At 40.1% G+C, this 23865-nt stretch overlaps 1 protein-coding gene across 3 annotated transcripts in view; it reads right to left on the bottom strand.

The window, feature by feature from the left end:
• The window catches only part of SORCS1 (sortilin related VPS10 domain containing receptor 1), a 275819-nt gene that overhangs the window by 186130 nt on the left and 65824 nt on the right, over window positions 1-23865 (bottom strand). For all 3 annotated transcript variants that reach the window (XM_051619103.1, XM_051619104.1, XM_051619105.1), the window contains exon 2: window positions 4888-4955. In XM_051619103.1, coding sequence (XP_051475063.1) covers window positions 4888-4955 — 68 coding nt within the window. The remainder of the gene's footprint in view (window positions 1-4887; window positions 4956-23865) is intronic.

Genomic DNA, 23865 nt, shown 5'->3' with positions numbered 1-23865 from the left:
TGAACATTGTACATATGTATATTGATAATATATGTCAGTATTAATATTTATTATCTTGATTTACATATTTTTTCATGCAGAAAATAGATTGGGGCTCTTTTTTATTTACTTGATAACACTCCTACATTTCATTACTGGCTGCAACAGAGAACATGTTTTTAATATGCTTTATAAATTTGCATTGTCATTAATACTGAATATTTTATCCACACAGACCAGGCAGTGAGGAGGACATCATTAAATTCTCAACCAAATTTGATCCTTCAAAATATGAGGGTATGATTCTTCAAACTATGTCAAGGCAGAAATTACTTGAGCTAGATTTAATACACGTTCTTTCACAAAATGCAGAGCTTATACGCGCCCTTGTTTGTGGTAAAATTCAGTAGGTTTTAAGTTTCCTGCTAAACCAGGATTGATTTAAGCATTTGCTGTGGGTTGTCTCCTAAGTAGGTCTTTATTTGGTTTTGAGGTGGGTTTTTTGTTTGATTAGTTGGCTGTTTTTCCTCCCTCTCTCCAGCTTTATTTGAGCTCTTTCTGATAGGCAAAACATCCCAGGACACTTTGGCAACCAAACAGAAGAGTTAAATGCACTAGAAGTTTATTACTCTTAGTCAGAAGGGTAAAATGAGCCTTCTGACATAAAAAATATTGAAAGCTATAGAAACTGCTAGGTCTCGTGGGGTCCTGATGGCTGAATCCCATGATACAGGAAAAAGGCTGCACTCAGCCCCACACTCAGTCCGTGAACAAAAAACATGTTCTAAGCCTACTTCCAGTGCAAGCAGATCTTCTGCTGCCATCAAATCGTAAAAAGACACTGCTTCCTTCACAAACAGCTGAGTGTGCAAACTCCTTCTTCCCTACCTCCCAGATGCCCTCCAGCATCTACACACAGAGCAGCCAGGGGTTCATATGCTTGCAAAAGCAAAAATGAAAAAAAAAAAACAACACCAAAAAAACAAAAGAAAAAGAAATGCCATTGTTACATTTTCACTAAATGCCCATGGGAGATAATGTAGTAGCATTTATTAAGCTCTGATATTCAGTTAAGAAAAGTGATTCGCTCACAGTGAGCAACTGAACCACCATATTTATAGATAAAAGCATTTCAAATAGGCCTTTTCAAGTTCCCCTTTCCCACAAAACTGCTGGTTAAAATGCGCTTAATGAGACTTTCCTTCCTCTCACTTTGTCAGTTCCTCTCATTTGGATTTGCTTCTCTTATCTACTTCAGCTAAAAGACCCTAATCAGCTGTTGCAGAGCACAGTGGGCAACTAACCCACAAGTTATGGCTTTATTAATGTGGCTCAGCAGGGAGAAAATAAATGTGAGTTGAGAACAACCCATCTGCAAAACAGAAGAACCAACATTAAATGGGCAGGAGAATGATGAATACAGTAACAGACATATCCTGGAAATTCCCCCCAAAGGAAGCAAGCAAATACTGACAATATTTCAAGTCTCCTGTTGCAAGAAGTCTCCAGGCTAGAGAAGAAAATCTCCGCAAACACATCAACAGTACTGAAGAGTACATGGGTGGCTACACCTCTTATCTGTAGAAAGACCACTCTTACATAGGAGGAGCCAGAAAACTGCATGCAGAAACATCTAGGATTTATAACCACATAGCTGGGGTCAACTCACAGCCAAGACAATTCAAAAAACAGGATTCAAAGGAGAGAAAGATGCTTAACAGAGATCATCTGGCTAATACTGGAAGATTGTATTTGTATATAAACTTCAATCTACAACTACTCTCTCCCTGGAGCTTCTGTTCCTAGAGCAACTGCAAGAGAACAGAACACATTCTTCTTGCTCCATTGCTCCTCTTCGTTATCACACTAATGCAAACCCATCTCCAACAATAAGTGTTTTCATCAAAACAGTCCCATGGATAATGATGATCATGGGACTACCCAACAAATGGCACTTAGATCTTAGTACCAAGTACCTTGGTCTTTAGCCCAATATGTCATCTCCAGCAGTGGCTGAGAGCAGAAGATAATAAGAACACATACTGCAGAAACCAGGAGCAGTGGAGGACAAGTTGGAAGTGCTAAGCACTCCTGAACTAGGAAGCTCAGAGTTCAGGTACAGTGTTGGAGCATAGAAGTATCACAAATAAACTCCGGAACTATCAGAGCAACAGGTCTCTGTTCGGAACACAAATGCTATCAAAAAAAGCAAACCCTACAACTTCTACTTTCTGGCTGAAAAATCAAAGTTCAGTTACTGCTATTTTTCGGCAAGTTTTATGAAATCACTCATTTCTGACCGAACACAGAGCTACAAGCAGGCAAAGAGGTGAATAGCAGCACTCATTAGTCATCAGTTTCTCATGGCCCTGACACAGTGTCTTGCATGCACATCTTCTCTGAGCATCACATTTACACAAATAGAAAAAAAAAAAATTAAAAATCAGTCCTCCTCTGCAGTTCATGGATACCACACTCACTATTCTGACATTTTTATTTATTGGAAACATAAGCTTATTTTACTCCAGTGGTAAAAAATATCTTCTCCTGACTCTCACAGCTTAATCCTCTTTGTGATCTGAGAGATATCTAGGAGAAGAAGATAAATAAATCCAATACACTCCGTTAATTGCTCAGTGACAGATAATCTTTTCTCCTCCATTTTCTGCCTCTTCTATAAAAAGAATAATGAAAAGTAAATAAAAAACCTTCAACTAAAACTGTGGAAAAAGTCTGCTGAGAGCCTAACAGCATAACCAAAGTCAAGCCCAGCCTGATATAATATCTCATTAACAGTGTACAGAAGCAGCAGCTCACATGCCATCCAAAGCCCAGTGAGCATAGAGCCTTAGCACTCTGTAAGTTCCCTATCTCTTTTCACTTACTGTAGTTCATCCCTTCATGTCTGTCACCAGTGGTCTCTTAATTTATCAGTAGTTTTAGAAGGGAAATCTCAATCTATTAGTGCTGCAGCCAACTGTAGTTAAACTGGCTGAAAAATTACACAGCAATGCCACCCTAGCCAGTAGTAGTATGTTTATAAAGAAGACAGATTCACATCTTGTAGGTGATGGCATAGTTGTGTTGTAGATGGGTACAGTCCCATCAGTCACAAACTGCTTAAATCACCCAACTGCACCTTCAAACAACAGATGTGCTTGTAACCAGCTACAGCATAAGTGACTCATGTCTGTGACATGCTTCTAAACAGCCCCTCATCATTCATCAACCTTTTGAGAATGTACTCAGCACAGGAGGCAAGAGTGGTATTTCTTTGTCACATATTCAAGGCAGAGATTCCTCTTCAGTTGTGGTTACCTGCAGAACTACCTATCTTTCACCTCTGTCCTTCAGAAACAGAACTCTTGACATCAGAAATCAAACCAGACTTGAGATCATGCTTTCTTCCATTCCCTAGTATCAACTTAGTGGCATGCAATGGATTAAAGTCTGTCTCCCCTTCTCCCAGTTCTCTTTTTTTTTCTTTTTCCCCTACCCTTTTTACACAAGCAGGGAGATTTAAATTAACATGTCACTTCATCATCCAGAAGGAACAAAAGCTAATAACTTCTCTGTCAGGTGCATTAAATAATAAGATATGCCCATCTTGTCATTTCTTTCCATCACACTAAGAAAAGAGAAGCTGTATCTTCACAGGGATATTTATTAGTGACCTGAAGGAATGCCTGCATGATGATTGGGGATCTAACAGCAGAGACAGACTCAGGACAGAGCATAACATAACCAACCAAGGCTTATGTAAGGCGACAGGACTGAGGAATGACAATGAAGTGCACTGACAACTTTCAGAGCAGACATGAGCACTGAAGAGCTGACCAAGAATGATGGCGCACTGTAAAGATAAGCGGGTTGATTTTAGCTATCCCAGTTCTTCAGCATTTCCCAGGTTTTTTATTTTTGTTTATTTATTTTTTTGTTTACTCCATGTCAAATCTCTCCATCATTCTCTTAAAATCCTGCTCAGTTCCTTGAACAGAAAGGTTATTTTTTTCTACTTCTGACCCAAAATTCTTCCTTGGAAACAAAAAGGTTTCATCAACAAGTTTATGAGAACAAGTTCACTCTAACAAAAAGTTTTAGTTTCAAATACATAAAGTTTTCTTGAAAAAAACCAGTAGCCTGTCCACCTCCACCAATGACCTGCATACAAAACCCCTAAACTTCCCACCAAAGTTTCACAGACTGAACCACAAAAAAACCCTCCTCTTTCATCCTTTGTAGGTCATGAAAGTACCACTAGGGACACATGAAGTAAACACCCTTTAGATCCATTTTTCAGAAACGAAACCAGGCACCATCTGCTCTCATTGAATCCAAAGAACAGCCTTAAGAAAAAGACCATGGTCCAGCTATGGTTCACAGAGTGTATGAGATGCTTTGAAATCCTGAAAGCATCAAGGCATTCCTATAAATCAGTCTAGTAGTCAACATCACACAAGTGGAAATCAATTATCTAGTACTGATACTACCAGTTCTGAATAAACAGTTATTGAATACTTGCTCACAGGTATTCCCCCATCTCAGTAGCATGGACTTTTCATAAGCATCACTTAGGCAGCAGAATGCCATGACATCCTTCATTATAAACAAGGATTTAAGGCTGCTGAGTTCTCCTAAAAAAACAAACCAATTTTCTGATTTGATTCTGAATAAGAGGGTAAAGGGGAGGTCAAATGATAGTACATCCATGAAGTATATTATCTAGCTGAAACAAGACAATCGGACTTCAGCCTCTTTGTCCTTGAGTATGAAAGGAGAGAGAGAGAGGGTTTAGCTACAAACCTTCCAGCACATTAAAAAAAATCCAATTACATTCAATAAAATAACTGTATCAGGCTCTTCCTATTTAAGTAGGGTAGTAATTATTAACTTCATTTATCTCCATACCTCCAAAGAGAGCTCTCTGTGATGCTTCCCAGGTTGTAGTCATACAGCTTTGTCAGAATTAGAATCACCTGAAGGTAAAAGAAGAAATCATGGTTAGCCTCCAACAACTACAATTGCATAGAACTGAAATGACCCCAGGGATGTCTTAGGATTCCTTTAATGGGTGCTTAACATAATTGAATGAATTGTTAAAAGCATTTGCCTAAACTGACATGGGGAGTATTTGCAGAGATGTATGTCGGGCCAATCAGACCTATTCTCGCTCAGCTCCTCTGCATAATATCACCAACAGGTTCTTCCCTTAACCCCAGAAGGCAGAGTGCAGTGGGAAGGAGCTGACATGCTAGACATAATGTTTCAGGGTACAAGATGACATCTACTGTATGCAGTAGAAATAGTGATTACTTTCCACCCTGTTTCACTACCACTGAAACTGCTCATCTTTTTCACACCTATGGTGCACAGATAACCCACTGGCCTGGTACCAGTCAAACTGGTTTTGGTTGTAGCACATGATATAACACAAGCAAACGGTCACTAGTTTTGCCCTGGGAGACTCAGACTGGACATCAGGAAAGAAATCTCCACACGGAAAATAGCTCAACACCAGGACAGGCTATGCAGAACATCTGCAAAGCCTTCATCCTTTAAGTTTTCAAAGACCTGGCTAGACAAAGTAATGGCTGATGTGATCTATAGCTGATGATAACCCTGCTTTGAGTAAGAGGTTGAACTATGGACCTCCAAATGTCTCTAACAACCAACTTTTCTATTACTTCAGTGAAAAGCTTTAGATTTAGCCAGAATGGATGTGTTTCCAGGTTTAGGAGTTTTATTAGCTCTTTTGATAAACAGTTTTTTCCCTCCTGTCAAAACAGACACTTCTAGAATAAAATTATCTTACCAGGGGGAGGAAAGCAATTTTATCCAAAAGAATTTCCAGCAAAACATTTCAGCCTGCTCTTTTGATAGTATCTTTAAAAAAACCAAACAAAAACAAACAAACAAACAAGCCACCACACAACCCCCCCCCCAAATTACTAAATTTGAAGATTATGGGCTCCTTTAAAAATATCTACATGTGTGATACAAACTACTAGACCATTACTTTTGCTACTAATTTATTTTGTATTTCTCCCTGCCAGGCTGTTGTATATCTTATCCTCCTCTCTATCCCATTAAAGCTGTAGTAAATTAAAGAGGCACAACTCTTCCTATCTGACTAAAACTCTGATCTATACACTTCTACATTATTATTTTCAGCCTAGGTTCCTAAGAAATGAGGCTCACAAGTACACATCCCCCTGCTTCCTTGATAACATTGCCAACTTCAACAAATTTGGCAGAGAAGCAAAGGAGTGAAGGAAATGCAGTTCCCCCTAAGTTCTGTGCCACCTGGTAACTGCATGGTAGAGGAAGAGCCATGTGGCTACCTGCACTGGAGGAGGGGAACAGACCTCGCCACTGCCATTTCCAAACGTAAAAGCTGTCCTACCTCTTACACACCCACAGCCTTGAAACAGCCACACCAGAACTGCCTCTTTCCAATAGACTCAACGTGTGACAGGCTAGAAAAAAAACCAGCAACGTGGGAGCTGAGGGGGTAAGTGACCACAGAGTTACTGCAGTAGAGAAGGGTATAGGGGACAGAGCAGAGACATCTGACGAACATCTGTTTCTACAGCACAACTCTGTTAAATCCCCTATAGCATAGAGAGAGGCTGCACAAAGAATGACCTGTCTGCATGAATGCAAGTCATGTGCAGCTGATGAGGGAGACAGGAGAGGAACGTGAATAAACAGTGGGTTACCAGGCCCAACTACCACCAAACATCCTCCAGAAGAAAACCCTTATCTACCCATAAATAACTGGCTACAAACTCAGACCATTAAAATACAAACCCCATCAGACAGAAGACAAGGTGGGGGGAAGACACCCCAGTGGTTGTATCTCAGTGACACTGCCCAAATGGCTCCACAGAGATATGAAGACTGTGGAAAAGCATCCTGTGGAGAACTGGCCCGCAACATATCCCGAGGGAGGTGCCTGGTGTCCGGGGCTGCCCCCGGCCTGCCCTGCTCCCCAGCTGGGAGTGGGACAGGCTCTGGCTGCAAAGCCTGGCCCTGCCAGCCCATGGGGGAGCTACCAGCCTGTGCTGCTCCTCACCCGGAGGTGCACATGGCCATGGTGGTGCAGAGGGCAGCCCTGAGGTGCCCCGACCCCGCTCCAAGCTTCCCCTCAGGTCCAGGCCCAGCTCAGCCCTGAACTTCTGCGTGACACCCCAGTCTGTCCCCGGATCCCAATTTCCTCGGTGGCTTCCCCCTCATATTTTCCCCTGCCAGCTGTGCCCCATGGCCCCGCAGCAGCAACCCACCCCCAGGTCTCTCCAAGTGTCCTGACCACCAACCCCAGACCTCACCATGTCCCCCAGCAACACCCAGACTGTATCAGCTGGGAACCAATCCATGCTGACTTCAACTCACTGAGTGGCGTGTGCCCCTGAAATAGCCCCACAGTGACTCCTGCTTTGGCCCAGAGAGCAATACATACCTTCCACTACTGTTGGGACAGTTCACACAACCACCATGACCCCTCCTCTGCTCCCCAGGGCACCCTGGCATGGCTATTCCCTCCATCCCCCCAAAACACACCACCCCCACTGCCACCCAGGAGGTGTCTCACTCTGAGCCCAGAGGGCTCCTCTTTGAAGAGGCAGCCAACATGTAAAGCACCAGCCACCTGCTGAGGCATCAGATGGCAGAGCTGCCGTGGGCACATATGATTCATGAAGACTTGTGCCAATTAGGGCTCAGTAACTGCTAAATTTCAATCCCCACCCTCCCAGGAATGCTTATCAGTGACAGCAGGGCAGCCGTCTGCTCCAGATACAGAAGTGTGGTGCTGCCATCCCTCACAGCATCCTCTGAACGGGTCTGTGAACCCCCACTTAACAAATAAATAAAAATTAAGGGGAAAGAAAAGGGAAGAGGAGGAGGTGTGCACTTAAAGCCTGAATAACTGCTCTCCTGATGAAAGGTAGTAGTGAACTCAGTGAGGTTCAGTACTAGGCTGCATGGACACCTGATTGAGAGACCTTCCATATGACATGGGAGTTGTGCATGTACACAGCTTCCAGCCTCTCTTGTATCTGCAAAGCAGCTGGACACTCGCTTATATCTTTTTCCAAGCCTTCTTGTCTCGTCTTGGCCTTCTCTTTCTTTGCTTGCCAGAGAAACCAGAGATGTAAATGACTGATTAATATTTCCCCTAATGAATATTTTGACATCTAGTAGTTTTAGAAGCAGACCTGAAGATAACAGGCAAAGAAACTGAGAAAAGTAAATAGGAAAAATAGTGGTTTCCCCCCCACAATTCTTTGCCACTAGTTGATGCAATCTTGAGGAATATCATAAAAGAATCAACAAAGTTACCTTCCCACCTGAAAACACCTTCCCCACCTGTAAAACCCAAGAATTATAATCAAGCTAATTTTTGTGGAATGCTGTGATTAGCAGTGTATAATTACTGGTGTTAAATAGACCAATTATTATTTTTCACAAATTACTCAGATTTTACTTTTTTCCAACTGAGGCAAATTCACAAATCTAAAAACTTCCATGCAAGAAAACTCCATTGAGAATTTTCAGCTCCTCACCTGGAGGGGGTGAGAAGATGACAGCCCAAAAAGAATATGAAATGACAAAAAATTAGAAGTGCCAATATGAGAAATCAAAATGTTTCACTTCCTGAGAGCTGTAATGTCTCTTTTGTTCTCTTTTCTTCCCCCAGAAGTTTCAGTAAAACCCACACATTCTTAGAGTGCTGAATATCTCTCAGAATTAATGGGACAAAAACAAACTTATCTTGCATTCTGTCATACATTTTTGATACAGCACTAAATCCTTCTGCAGATGAATCCCAGGACACATCAAAATATGTATGTGAGTTACAGACTAGCTACGCCTAGAACCCTAAACAATATTGCCATATCCTGCTTCTTCACAAATTTAGGATAAAATCTTAACATTTAATATTTCCAAGCTAATACTTCCATTTGACACCATACTGCAGCATATATATGCACCAGTTTGTTGGGTAACAGTTTAGGTATCTCTACTTGGTGCAGATATCCTATTTCCAAAATACATGAAAGCTTTCCCACATGAATCTTTTACATTTTCATGGACATGTATCAGCTCCTGAATATCTTTAAGCCTATATAGTCTCAGCAGTCTCCTTGTGTCACTTAACTGCAGTTCAAATACTAGCTCAAACACATATGTAAAACAAACAAGTCACTGGGCTGAAAATTAGTTCTTTCTGCCTTAGAGCTCAATCCTCTTTTTCACTTCATAATGATATTTAAATAACCTATGCAAGGCCATGATTTTGGTTATTTATTTCTTTTTTTAGAAAACATATTTTTCCTTTGCTGTTCTCATTTCTTTCTTATTTAGCCTGCAAAGGTTACTTCAGGTTTAAGTTTGTTTCGTTTTCTCTCTCTCACTTCTTTTATTTTTTTTCTCGGTGGCTGTCACTATGTAGTACTGAGGAAGTTAGTGAACAGAGACATGCATATTATGCTGTTCTAAATGTCAGAATAGGGGCTGTGAAGCACAGTAATGAAATGAAAAATAGTCTTGCCTTTTTTTTTTACTTCTTCCTTTGTTTTTGTTTTCTGGAACAGTGTTTTTTGCCCTTCTTTACCACTAATAAATGCAAGACAACAAGAGCAAGAAGAAAAGAACAAGTAAACTAGAGATAAAATGAAAAGTAGCTGAAAATCCAGTCTTATGCTAGCTCTGCAGTGAATATAGATAACTCTTCCTATTGCATAGAAATGCAAGGCTTCAGAAAATCTGTTCTTCATTAGGATAGGCAGTTGAAGTGGGTTATTCTGCCATTGCATTGATAGCTCAGAACAAAAGATACTTGATCCTGGGTTTACCACATCCCCAGTGAGTGAACTAACCATGAGTTATAGCCCTAAAACATGTTTTTGAGTTACTTATACTCAACGGAAAAGGCCCAGTAGACAGGAAACAGAAAGAAGGCTTGTTGGGTTAGCACACTAATCTGGGAAAAGACAGACTGACAAAAGATACACTTAAACCTGGCTCACTGGTCTCCCAAAAGGAACCATTTCCCAGTAGCTATTCTAGGAAGGATGAGGTATTTGTACCCCAGACATATATTTTTCTCTTTTCAAGGCCAACGCATTTTGTTAATCATTCCTGACCTGTGATTGCTTTTTAAGATTTGGGATGTGAAGGCCCATCTGTAGGTTTCAAGATAGAAAACAGTGGCTGGACAGAAGCAACAGCTTTGTGAACTTGCCAGTTTAGGCCCTTGGGGGCTCTTTGCTATCTTGGGAGAAATTCTAGGGTAAGTATGGCTAAATTTTTCCCAGATCTACCTTGGCTCATGTTCAACTGGTCCATGCTGTCTCACCACATCCTTCCTTGCACTTCTGACCCAGGTTTAGTACTGGCTTAAATCTTTGTCTTGGCCTTGTTTTCAATTGCTCTACAAATACATCTAGCAAGGGTCCCACAGGGTACTGGCCAAAGCTCATCCTTTACTGCAGCACCAGTTCAAAATGTAATGCAAGGACTACCTTCTTTAACCTAACTTTTATCATCTGGCAAAAAATACTTACTTTCATCAAACAGTGCTGAGCTAGCTGACCAGGAAGGTACTGAATGAAAGTCCACACACTGCTGCTGATCAGGTTCATAACACATTGGAAGGGAAGAGACAGGCTACGCTCTGTGGCTGTGTAACTCATCTGCTGCTAATGGTGTGTGTCCAAAAAGCAAGCAAGTCCATACTGAGCTATCTTCTGGCACAGCTACACAGAAACCAACACGTGAGCCAGCTAACAGCACACTAGGTCAGGGATCTGTCACCTTCATACTACTCGCTGACAATTGCACATTTACTTCTGGGAAAGCTACGTGAGCACTAGGTTAAAATGTGGCCATACTTAGTCAAGCTAGGCTAAACAAGAACATTGACTGGAACAATCGTGGTGTTCAATGTTTTATCACTATTGTTGAGGATCCACTGCACAATGTGGCCTGGGATATTCCAACTCAATCCCATTTATAACACAGCACTCTCATCTTGGATACATTTTATCAGATGTATTCTCATGATTACCCCCAGGTCCTCTCTGCAAATGATTGTCACTTTATATAGCACAACAAGTACTGAATTCAAACAAACAACTTTTATAGCTCCATAGTGACAGAAATTTTTCAAAGAGAAGAACACAAATTTTTAAAGGTGCTCGCTATAACTTCTCAGGCTCCAATTTTTACAATGTTACCTCTAAACTGAACTGAAACTGTGCCAGAAAGATTGGACCTACAGAAGTCAAGTGCTGCTTTCAAAAACACAACAGTCCTTTACTTTGAAGGCAAAACCAGCACATCTGCTCTAATGTTTCCAGACTACCATGTTTTGCATGAATATTTGCATTGGTTTCAGTGAAGACTGCAGCTGTCCAGGATAAGCCACAGAACTAAAAGACATTTAGTCAGTTGTCCACTTTCCTGACTTGCACACCATCAGCTCTCTGCATTACTTGTGTACAGACTGCTCCTTACTCAACATCTTGTTGAAATAATTTTATCAAATATACCACTGGCGTCACTTTCAAACATTTGTAATACCTGGCCGCAAACCACTTAAGCAGCTTTGTGAATCAGTTTGAGAATCTGTTTCTTCTGGAAACTGTTACTGCAGTGATCAGACATCTCTTTTTGAGAAAAGTCCCAGAAAAAAAAAGGAGGGGAAAAGGAATGTGCCATCCCTGCCACCCCCACAACTCAGTGAAAGCCTTCAGCATACTATTCTACCCTGACTTATTGTCTAGCACCACTAATTTTTCTGTCTACCACCACAGCCTTAGGAACATACTAATTTCCAACCTAGGATAACTGACACAGGTCTTAATGAACTCAAATGTTAGTCCTATTAGTCCTTATTAGAACTAATAAACTGATAGAAAGCTCCTAGTTTCAGTCACGTGACCGCCACACACTATGATCTGATCTTCAGGATGTGCCCCAATTTAAGAAAAGAGGAGTCCCAATAGTTTTCTCTCCCCTGTGGTGCTCTCTACCCATACAAGGAGCATGCAACACATCCAGAGCTTTTGGGACTCAGAATGCCACGTGCAGTTGGGTTGCTCTGTTGTTGAGCTGCAAAGGTTTAGGCATAGGGACTGTCTCACACTGGCACAGAACACAATCTTCAATACAACAATATTTTGTTAATAAAGTGTTGTAATACATACCGCTATCTAAAAATGATAGCGGTGTAACTATCCTTTACAAGACTCTCCTGATTAAACTGCTACACTGCCTTCTAATTCAGAACATAAACAAATATCCATCCACAATCAAGACAGTTTAAGCACACCTCAATGTGCAGCGATCCATGAATCCCTTATTAAACTCTCAAGATCCTTTCCACTGCCTTCCTAGGAGGAACATAAGTCAATTACAAAGAAGCACCAAATTAAGTTTTCACAAGCTTGTTGGTCTGCTAGAATTGAGCAGGAAGCTAAAGGATTTGAAGCTTTCTTATGCATTGTGTGTTAATAAACCACGTTTCTCAGGCTAGACTGCAGTGTTTGAGGGTGTGCACCATCCAAGCAAAGACTGGAAATAACTGAGCAACTCCTAGCTGTTCCCTTCTTCAGATCTAGCATCTTAATACAGCACACAACTTTAGGACTTAGAAAAAAAAGAAAATGGGGAACACAACCAGCACACAGTGCCAGGGGACATTCAGATTGGATATTAGGAAAAATTTCTTCATAGAAAGAGTGGTGAGGCATTGCAACAGGCTGCCCAGGGAGGTGGTGGAGGCACCGTCACTGGAGGTGTTAAAAAAATGGGTGAATGTGATATTTCAGAAGATGTTTTAGCAGTTAGGGTTTGTAGGGCAGATGGTTGGACTTGATGATCTGGAACATCTATTCCAACCTTGACAATTCTGTAATATTCTCAGTGATCTCTTCGGTGAGGCAAATACACGAGGAAGCTTTTAAAAATAAATTCACAAATAAGTCTGAATAATTCACAACTGAGAATTTTACAGCCTCCTCATGAATAAAAAAATAAACTCTACAGAACTCATTATTGGGGGCAAATTACTGGTACAAATCTTGTTCTCCGTCCTATTATTTAGCAATTTCATACTAGTCAGCAAGGCTCAGGGTCTCTAATAACTATGTAATACCAAGAACTATGAAGACATGAAGACTATTATTTGCTTTCCACCTGGATTGCAGATCAACAAGCTTCATTATAAAAAACCATTGGCTGTCAAAAGAAGAGGGGAAAAAGTGTGATGACAGAGGACAGTCACATGGTTACACAGCCAGACTACAAACTCCCCATTTCAACACAGCCTTTGTTAGGGAAGAAGCTGTAAAGTAAAAATTCCCTTCATTTTTCTGAGTCCTTCAATGGACAGAAAAATTATCTGATATTGCTCACTACCCAATAAGTGACAGGAGGTGATAGGAGAATTCTAGAAAGAAAGCACTAAAAATGGTCCATGCAGACAGTGATTATTCCTCTTATTAACTTGTAACTATTTACTATGCCTAATAATAAAAGGATCAGAGAAAGCAAGCAAGAATGATTTAAGATATGGAATGGCCTTTTTTAAAATGAGAAATTACTCCAACTCTAGATCCAAGAAAGAAACAACAAAGGACATATGAAAGACATCTGTAAAGTCATGAGTGTCCTGAATTGATTATTCACTCTTTCAGTACACAATACCTAGGACAGCAAGTGAAACTGGGAGGTTCAAAATACTACATATACATAATTTGGGGAAATTCCTTTTCACTGTATTTTGTGGATAATTCAGATTTAACGTCAGTTCAAGGGGAGGCAGGAGAAGTTCAGGGATGAGATGTATACTGAAGTAAACTAAATAAAAATATATCAAACACATTTGTGCAAGTTTTTCCAGGCACACAATTTTAGCCACTGTTGGAGAGGGAATATGGCCAAGTATTGCAATTATTTTGTTCTTCTGGCTAACATAGGTAGATTTAGCCCTCGTGAATTTATCTAAATCTATTTATAGCTATTCATATTTTTGGCATCTATAAAAAAACACCTGTAGGCAAGAAATTAATTGTTTGCCAAACATGGATACTAGTATTGCCTTTCTTAGTCATGTATAATTCAATCAGTAGAGCAAGATGTATGGCAGTTTCTATTATACTCAGCTTACAGGGGTCTCTGGCACAGTGACAACTTTCAGGGAGACAACAATACAAATTATTGTAAAGAGAGGCAAAACGAGGCATCTCTCTCCTTCAACTCTTTTAAAGATGGCCCCACTCTTCATGCTTGTCATCAGAATGAAACAGAAGTTTGTTATGGTCTAAAAAGAATTTAAAATACTATCACCACCAAAGCAGAGAGAAGGAAATTGTGTTTGTGTAATAGCTAAGGCCCAAAGGTCAAGACACTGAGTTACTGTTTTTCCTGGCACCAAAAGGGAACCAGACCACCACACTCCAGAAGAACACCTTAGCCACTGACATGCTGAATTAATTCCCTGCTTTGAGTCCTATTTTCCAACATTGAAATTTATGTTCTCAAATTCATTCTATAAGAATCTGTTCCATGAAAATATTTCTGAACATCTTCACATGTGATTAATTAACTAAATTACCACCACCACCCAATAAATTGAAAGGAGTAAAAGGAAATTCGAGGAAGTAAATTACTGTAGGTAGGAAGCAGAGATATTCAGGTTGCAAAAGTAAGTGTAATAATAGACTTTCTTGAGAGACAGAAGTAGCCACAAAAGAGGACTGGGAGGACAAAGACAAGGGGAAAAACTGCCTATCATTGTGAACTGTTTTAATACAAAGGCAAATATTTAAGAAACAGACATGGTTTTATATCAGAAGACAAAACTCAAAACTTGGTGTAGAGAGAATCGATTATACTCTATAATTGCATTGACACTTAAAAGCCATTAGCATGAGAGCTCTGTGCATGTCTCAAGAGGGAAAATCAGTCTTGAGTTTATTCTTTTTACTGAATACCCACACAGGCCTTTGGGGGATTATTTCAGAATTAAGACCAGGGAAGGATGAAGCCCTAAACTATTTGGAGGGAAATTTCATCTCTTACGCCCCATTATATTCGTTGTCAATCCACTCAAGCAATCAATCTTGATTAAACACACAGCTACTGCCAGTGGTTTAGAGTGGACACCCAGAAAGGGTGAAAGGGTAAACTGGAGAAAAGCACTAAGCTGTTCTGTGCCTGGCCTGCTCTCAGGCTTGCTATTGAAACACTCAGAGACATTCAGGAGGCTGTGGGCTTTGCCAAGGGACAAAGATTTTTAAGTGCTGAGAAGGCATTTCTAAAGCAAATTTGGAAAGCTTGCATATCTACAAGTAAAATCTGGCTTCTGAGAAGTTTCTCAAACACCTGATCTTACATGCAAACTCTCGCTCCAAGCATAGCCAGTAGCAGCTAAAAGAGAGCAGCATCTAACACTCCCAGGAAAACAGAGAACATGCAAGAAAAAACTTTATGAAAACATGCCACTCAGCCCTTAGGATCCTACTTTGTAAGCTATATTTAAGCTATATTTATGGTAGTGCCTTCCTGATTAAGATCCAGAAGTTTCTGAAGGGTTTAGAAATACTCAAACTCCAAACACACACAATATTTCACAAACCAGTAATCCAAGCCTCCACTTGAACCTAATTCACCTAACTCTGTCTGAAGAAAGAATGAAGAGGAAAATATCAGAATAGGCAACAAAGTTGAGAAAGGCTGAAACTAGAGGTCTTTGCTTGGGACAGGAACTGTGTGCTGAGAGAAGACTGGGGCTGGGGGATTACACAACCAAAAAAACTGGAATTCATGAGGTACAGACAATACCCACGTTGTGTATTCTGGAGATGACTACAGAATATAAAAGTTAAAAATTAACATGCAATGAATAATTTATTATAGCACTTTACTGTTGTTTAAACAAAGCACTTTCATGAAAGAATGTGTATTCAAGCAATAAATCACTGGTTAGCACTCTGTCACAAGAAAAAGATACTACTTGACAGAATTATTGAGTGATGTTGCATAGCCACAAAGCAGCTACAATACAGATATGTTCTTGAACAATTGACTGTTTCACTAGAAACTGAATCTTTAAAGTAAAACTTTCATCCTGGGGCAGCAGAGGTAATGAAACTTATGACCTTAAGTGCTGTTCATCTTTAGGTCCCAATAGTGCCCTGAAAACACTAACTTATCACTTTTAACAACAGGTCTGTGATGTAGGCTGGTTTTATTACACACATCAAGCATGCAGAGTTTCAGAGAGTTTGTTACAGAAGGCAGGGAGGGCACACTTATTCCAATGAACTCATGGGTCTTCACTCTTGGAAGTCTTTCTTCCCCGTCTTCTAATGCATGGAGAGATGGACATGATAAGGTCCTCACCTGTTCTAATTTTAAATCACAGCTTCCACCCTGATTAGCTCTAACAGGGCATGAGTCAAACTCAAGGTTTCTATTCCCTTTCCTGTAACCCTACAGTCTTTTTGCATCAACACAGTTGGGAATGTATTTTTTCAGCTGATTTTCAGTGATTAACAATACTGTACTAACAAACACAAAGTAGTTTTCCCAGAAAGTAAGGAAAACAAACAAGCTTCATGCAAAGATTATTTACATTCAGCACAGTCTTTTGTTACACTGTGCTGGGGATATATATTCTTCCAAATACCAGTTCCCCTAAAAACACATCCAGCACTTCCTACACATCTTACTCTAACAAATTACAATAAAAAGCATAATTCCTGAGACATACATGGATGGTAGCTCTCATCTTATGGCAATCCCTTGTTTATGGAGTTAAATTAGAAATTTATTTGGCTTGGGCCTAGGATTGAGAAAGTGCCTTGCGAGCTCTCTGGCTGCCAACACTAATTTGGTCACTTGTTACTCCTCAATAATGCTAAGAAGAAAAGATGCAAGATCAAGACCTTGTGTTCTCAGCTTCTCTCAAATCAGCAGAAATCTCAGGGCCAAATTCAGCACAGCACTTATTTTAGTTTGTGTGTTAAATCACATGAACAACAAAACAAAGCAAGAATTTAGTGCACTTGCTTTGCCATAAACAAATGAGACAAACCATCCATTCAGCTTGCATTTGCTGGTCACCACAGTCAAGGAAGTGGGAGGAATTAGAGTAACATAAGGCTTTCTAGCATCTATGAACAGAATCACCACTTGCTCTAGAAAGAGAGAAGGCAGAACATAAGGATAACTGACCTTAACTAAATGGCTGTCTTTATTAGTGAAAATCAGATGACCTGAAAATTCCAGAAGAGTTAGCCCAGTCTCAAAAAGAGATATTTCAGCCATCACCCAGTACATTTTGTACTCTGAGATTTGTCTGATTATACAAGTTATTCTATTTCTTGCATTCTTCACTCACTCCAGCTGCAACAAAATATGCCAGCAGCAGCTGTTTGTAATAAGCTGGAAGGCATCTTGAGACCAATTGTAATGCAAAGGTCATATTTTCGGAGCTGTTTATAGATGGTAATTTGTAAGGTTGTAATGTTACATGTTGTCAATAATTCAAGGTTGGAAATTGAAACAGTTAATAGGTCATCAATTCTTCACTTTTCCACCTTATCCCTTTCTCCCCAAAGAGCTTTTAATCTATGTTTCATCTGAGGATATTACTTGAACCTCAGACTCAAAGGTTTCATTTGTTTATGGAAAGAAACTTAGGATGGTAAGATATAAGGAATCCCTTAACAGGCACCGAGGGGTAATAACAGATATAAAGTGCACATTTCAGACTTGGGATATAAATTCCTGTTAAAGGTCTATTCTCAAGGGGGCTTTATATTCTATAGAACAAGTTGATGCTGTCAGAATGAAAACTGTTGTATTTTAGCAAAGAGAGTCAGACTTTGTTAAAAACAACTTGTTAAAGGAAATGAGCTATATTCAGAGTAACATCCTTTCCCCAGTTCTTATGGGGGAAAAAACCAAACACCCTGTCATTAGAATATGAATTGCAGATTGTTCCTTTTTTTCCCCCAAACCTATTTAGAGCCACCAACTAAAGATCAACCAGCTCCCACTCTAACAGCTAGTTGTGGCAATCCTAGTAAAAAGCACAAGTATTGATGTAACAACTATATATAAATTTTGCACTTTGGAAAGATGCACCCACTGAGTGGGACCTCTTGCTGCATTCCCACCTAGGAATCCCAAGAAATAGAATCATGCAATGGTTAGGGTTGGGAGGGACCTTAAAGATCACTTAATTCCAACCACCCTGCATAGGCAGGGACACCTCACACTAGATCAGGTTCCTCAGAACCCCATCCAACCTGGCCTTGAACACTTCCAGGGATGGGACACACAGAAACTTCCCTGGGCAACCTGTTCTAGTGTCTCACCACCCTCACAGTCAAGAATATCTTTCTAAGAATGCAATCTACCTTCTTTCAGCTTAAAACTGTACCCCTCATCCTATCATTACATGCCCTTGCAAAAAGTCCCTCTCCGGCTTTCTTGCAGGTCTCCTCCAGGTAATGGAAATAAGTGTTGGCAAAACAATACTTAAGGAAACTGAGAACATCTGATGATCTGCAGCACTGATGTGAACCTCCTCAAGGAGCAGAGCACACAAACCTTCAAGTGGAGCTGTATTGTCATATCCCCATAGGAAGATTTAAATTGTGTCTATTATGTCAGAATAACGTGTCACTGATCTCAAGATAGGATTCACACTCCATCACCTAAAAAGCCTAGAATTGGTCTTGTGGCGGGGAGACATATCCACCTGATTAGGGACAATTCCTCCAGACAAAACTGTTAGATCATCCTCATTTTCTTGATCTTATGTAGAGCACAGCCACAAACACATAAAAAAAGCTGAAGAGTGTAACAGGACTAGAAACCAGACAGAACCATGCAGGACACAAAACCTGTTACTGAGCCTCCAAACCATATCAGTTGTTCACAACTTAGCTGCACCAGCTGCAGACTCACCACTGACTGAAGTACAAAGACAAACATTTGTATTAAGCTACACCCTCCATATACAGAGTGTATCAGATATTTATATCTCCACAGGACTCAAAGTACATTCAGCTCACACTCCCATGCATTTGGGAAGGAGTCTGACAGAAATGAATGATTGCATCTTTTAATGGGTTATACTATTTATAACCAGTATAGAAGTCGAGACAGATTAACACTAAATATCTTTAGGGAGCATATTAGGTCTGAGATACTTTCAGCCAAACTGTGGCCAAACTGACAGCCCCCTCAGGTTTAAAAAAAAAATAAATTAATTAATCCCAAGGTTTTTACTGTTTAAAGAGGCCCTCATTGCCCTCTACACCTTTCCCTTCATTGAAAACTCTAGTCTCATGATTCTTTTGCTTTATTTTTTAACCATACTTGAGGGGGAAAGAGGGAGAGATTAGATCTGCTGGAACAGGTGGAGGTTTTCCACCAAGCAATGAGGGATAGGAAATACACCCACCACTTCAAGACAAGACAAGGAAGGATGAGGTATATAAAACAAGGATAAAAAAGAATAAAAGGACAAAACAATCAAGACTTTGTAATTACAAGACATTCTGACCTGGGGTACTTCCTATCTGTCAGCAAGAGAGCTTGCTAGATTTCTGCCTAATAAAAATAAAATCACATGCCTATCTCCTGCAGAGGGGTTCATGTCTTTAAATAAAAGGGCAGGATAGTAACTTGCACCTCACATCTCCTCTTTCCCCCAGCACACATTTTATCAGGAAGCTAACTTCCTGTAAATTAAAAAAAAAAATATTATTCTTTATCAACAAGATTATCCACCCTGCCTGAAGGGTATAGCATAGAAAAATGACGCATTCCTCTCAACACACTGCAGAAAGTGTGCTGTTTCTTCAGCTGTACCACTGCAACAGTGAAAGCTCACGAAAACATTTTGAGCTCTTCTGAGAAGTTCAGATTCTGTAATACAGATCTTAAAACCGAAAACTTCAGGTGTTCAGGATTACTGGGTGTTTTTCCACAGTATGTTGACATCATCCAAGTTCCTTCCTACAAATGCAGAACTACTGAAGTCCCAAGCTCTAAGGAAATCCACCCTCATATACTCCTTTCCCACAAAGGAAACAATTTATTTCTGAATGCAAACCCATAGCCAAGTATCTCTCTCCTGCTTACACCACATTTCCGATTTTCCAGCATTGCATTACCTTTACTCCCCAAAACACTAGAAAAAATATCATTAATTAATTTGTTATAGCAGAGAACCCTCCTGAATTATTCCTAACAGAAACTTTCAGCTTTGCCACCAGTTCACTGACCCATCTATAAAACTAATTTGTCTTACACTCAGCTATTCATCAAGACATAGGTATGGAATAAAGCTTTATATTCCGCTCCTTTTGACTTATGTTTTACATTTGACACATGTGCCTCCAAGGGAAGCACATACAATTTTTTCCCACCATCTCTTCTGCTTGCTTAACACCTGTTCTCAGGGAGAATGGTTATTTCTGTATTTCTGCCTTTGAGCTACCCAAGCAACTGAATAAATAGGTCTTAAGGAAGAAAAATATTCTCATCATGTCACCTACCACCTTTATCCTCAGCTGCCTGCCATAAAGCACTGTAAGGGAAGTAGATTATTAGCCTTTATCCTTGGCTTGCTGTTAATCAAGCAGCTCAGTGTTGTACCATAAGCACAGTGTATATTCCCCAAAGAGATTAAAGAGGTTGGAGACAAACTGGTATCGCCCTGTAGGTTTCCAGTGGAGCACTGATAATTTCTACCAGTTGGGGATATCATTCAGGGAAGGCAAGACATTCTGGGAAATTCCTACAACCAGGGTATGCACTCTGAGGACCAGATCTTCAGCCAGTGGAAAGCAGCAGACCATCATAAATTATTGCTTTCAATTCCCTTCTCTGAAAGATTTGTCTCACTGAGAAGCACACACAACTGGGAAAGCCCAAATGCAAGAGATGATGTACCCAAGGGCTGCACTGTTCCACCTCACAAACTGCACTAAGCCCAGGAGATCTGGAAATAGTTTTTAAGCTGCAGGAAGCTCAGCTCTCCAAGGGCTTTTCCTTATTTATTTTCCACTGCAGAGAAAGTTTAAAGTATACATTTGAAGGCTACATCCCAATCTGAAAAAAAAGAAAAATTCTTTTAGTACTGAACTTAGTAAAAATCAGATTATTAAAAAAAAAAACACCTAAAGAAATCTACATCCTTATTTGCGAAGACAGCACTAGTGCTGTTTGCATCATGCTCACAGAAAACACGTACCTGATAGTGGAGGGGGAACTGAGGAAACAACACTGCATGTGCCTTCACTGAAAGATTTCCCTCAGTTTTATCCTGGATCTTACAGTTTCTGCTGTACTCGAGAAAGTTGCTTGATACCACAGTAGGGGCTTATGTGCAATTTTTTGAATTAAAAATAGTTTGCTTTCCCATTTGTTAAAACGATAGAAAAATATGACTTAAAAAAAAAAAAATTCTCACAAAGCAGAGGCAAACATAAACATCATTCATCTGGAAAAAGTCTCATGAATGTAAAAGCTGTCATTATGATTTTTTTCAGTAGTGAAAATGTTATACCAAGACACAGCATTACCAGACAGTGGCTCCTCCTTTTTCTGGGATAAGTTACAGCCAGTGTAAAAAGGTATCAGCTCTACCGATTTACTCATGACAACCCAAAATAAAACCCAGCTGTAAGTAATGAGCTCCCTATCCTTTTAAAAGAGATTATCACTGCACAAATGCATCTAAAGATTAAAGACTACTCAACTGCAACTGACTGACATGTCATTAAACTAGTAGAATCTTTCCATAAAAACTGCCTTATCCTTATTCTTTTTAAATAATTTTCTTCTTCAATAGGAAAAAAAAAAAAAAAAGTGTTAAGCATTTTAGAAGATGATTAAAGCAAAAACAGGCTGAAAAAGAAAACATTGCATTAGTTCCCAAAACACTCGGGTCCTTTGACTTTGTTTCCTTCATAGAGAAAACATGCTATTTAGTGTTAGCTTCATGTTAAATTTCTAGCACAGTTTAAAAAGGTGCAGAAAATGCCAGCACAAAGTGAACCAGAACATCTTGCTTGAGAAGAAACAAAGAGGCAATAACTCCAGTTCACTCATACCAATCTCACTAGGAAAAGACAGACACCCCAGAGTCAAACACAGAACTAAAGTCTTTTGTTGTTTGCTTCCTCCCAGTTTTCCCTATTCCTTCCACCTTCTGCATGCAGAGAGCAAAATGATAGCTCCTGGGAAACTAGTACAATGACAAGGAACTCCACACCTGGCCCAGAGAAGGGCACAAATGGAATGCAGTCCTTGTTGTCAGCTGCACAAAGCAGAGCTCAGCCCATCCAGCCACAGCAGTGCCAGAGACACAGGATGGCACAAATGACAGCCTGATGCCACTGCACCCAACAAATCCCCTCACAGTCACCCCAGTGCCTCTGCCAACCCCAGCTTTCCTTCTCCTAAGAAGGTTAGTTCCTATGAGAACTGCCAGGTGAGAGAGCAGCAACACTGATGTTTGTCTTCATCCTTGTTCAACAGGAAGTATTAAAATGCCAACGTCATTCACAGGTGAAAAGTCACGCAGGCTGGAGTTACTCAAGAAAACACCTTTCTCTTCCTTAATTGGGAGAATGCATGCTAAAAATTAGGAGGGAGAAGAACGGCTCCTGATGGAACAGCACTGACTGTTCAGGGGAAAACCTCTCCGATATACAATTGTTTCCAGACCTAGTGTGCTCACTGTCCTTGGACTTCTGAAGCCACATGTTTCCACAGCAAAGAGTGACTGGTCCCACTGTGTTCATCTGCACTGAAGGAAAGGCAGTTGTGGTAAAGGCCACTGCAACTGGTTTTCATCGCAGCTTGCATGGATGAGGAAATCATGGTCAGAATTTCCACACCCAATTACCCAGCTTGCACTGGCAATTACACTAATTCAATGCACAAATTAGACATGGCAATGCATGAGCACGCTGTTTATGCAGTGATCTGCATTTCCAATTATAGCAATAATAGTAATAACAATTTTTAATCTGGCCCTAAATCTTTTAGTGGCTGATATTGAAAGACTAGTAGGTGGGAAGGGCAGAGACCCTGGGTTTTCTGGATGCAGGTTTATTTCCTAGAGATAGGTTTTGCTAGGTAATAAATCCACTTTCTTCTTTTTCAGTTCCCAAGTACCAAAGCTCTGATTTCTGCCTCCAAGTACTTTGAGAAAAGCAGTGTATGGATAGCGATGGGATCTAACTTTGGGGTAACACTTTCCATTAGTATAGAAGCTTCGATTCTAGGTGACTAGCAAAGCTTATTAATACAGTACCTCCTTCCATATGTACAACCAACCATTCACATAGAGATTTCAGGTGTTTTGGGGCTGCTTGGGTTATCTTTGGTTGGGCTTTTTTTTTCTTTTTGAAGGGAGGGGCAGAAGGTCAATATGGCGTGAAACAAAAATCTTTATCTCCTAGCGAATGAGTCTCAACACTTAAAAGAAATAGAAAAAAAAAAATATTCACTGTGCTTTGCCCTTCTGAAAGTCTTTCCTATATTACATGGTAGAAAAGAGTAAATGTAGAAAAGTGGAGTAGGATGAAGAAGGAAAGCCCCTACAGGAAAACACACAAACAAACAAACAAACAAAAAAAAAAACACACAAAAAAACCCCCAAACCTCCACACACAAAAGGCAGGGGAAAAGCTTTCAAAATTCAAGTGTCACCATTCAAAACTTAGAGCTTGTTGGGGGGGTTAGGTGCAAATCAAGCCATTTATATCCTCTGAATTTTGATGGAAAAAATAGCAGTGAAAAAAAATTTTGCTTAGTATAGCTTAAGATCTACTCCAGAGTGTC

Source organism: Apus apus, chromosome 4 (genome assembly GCF_020740795.1).
Source record: "Apus apus isolate bApuApu2 chromosome 4, bApuApu2.pri.cur, whole genome shotgun sequence".
In the NCBI taxonomy this organism is placed as follows: Eukaryota; Metazoa; Chordata; class Aves; order Apodiformes; family Apodidae; genus Apus; species Apus apus.
Note: the sequence above shows the minus strand (reverse complement) of the source record. Positions and strands in the feature narration are given on the sequence as shown.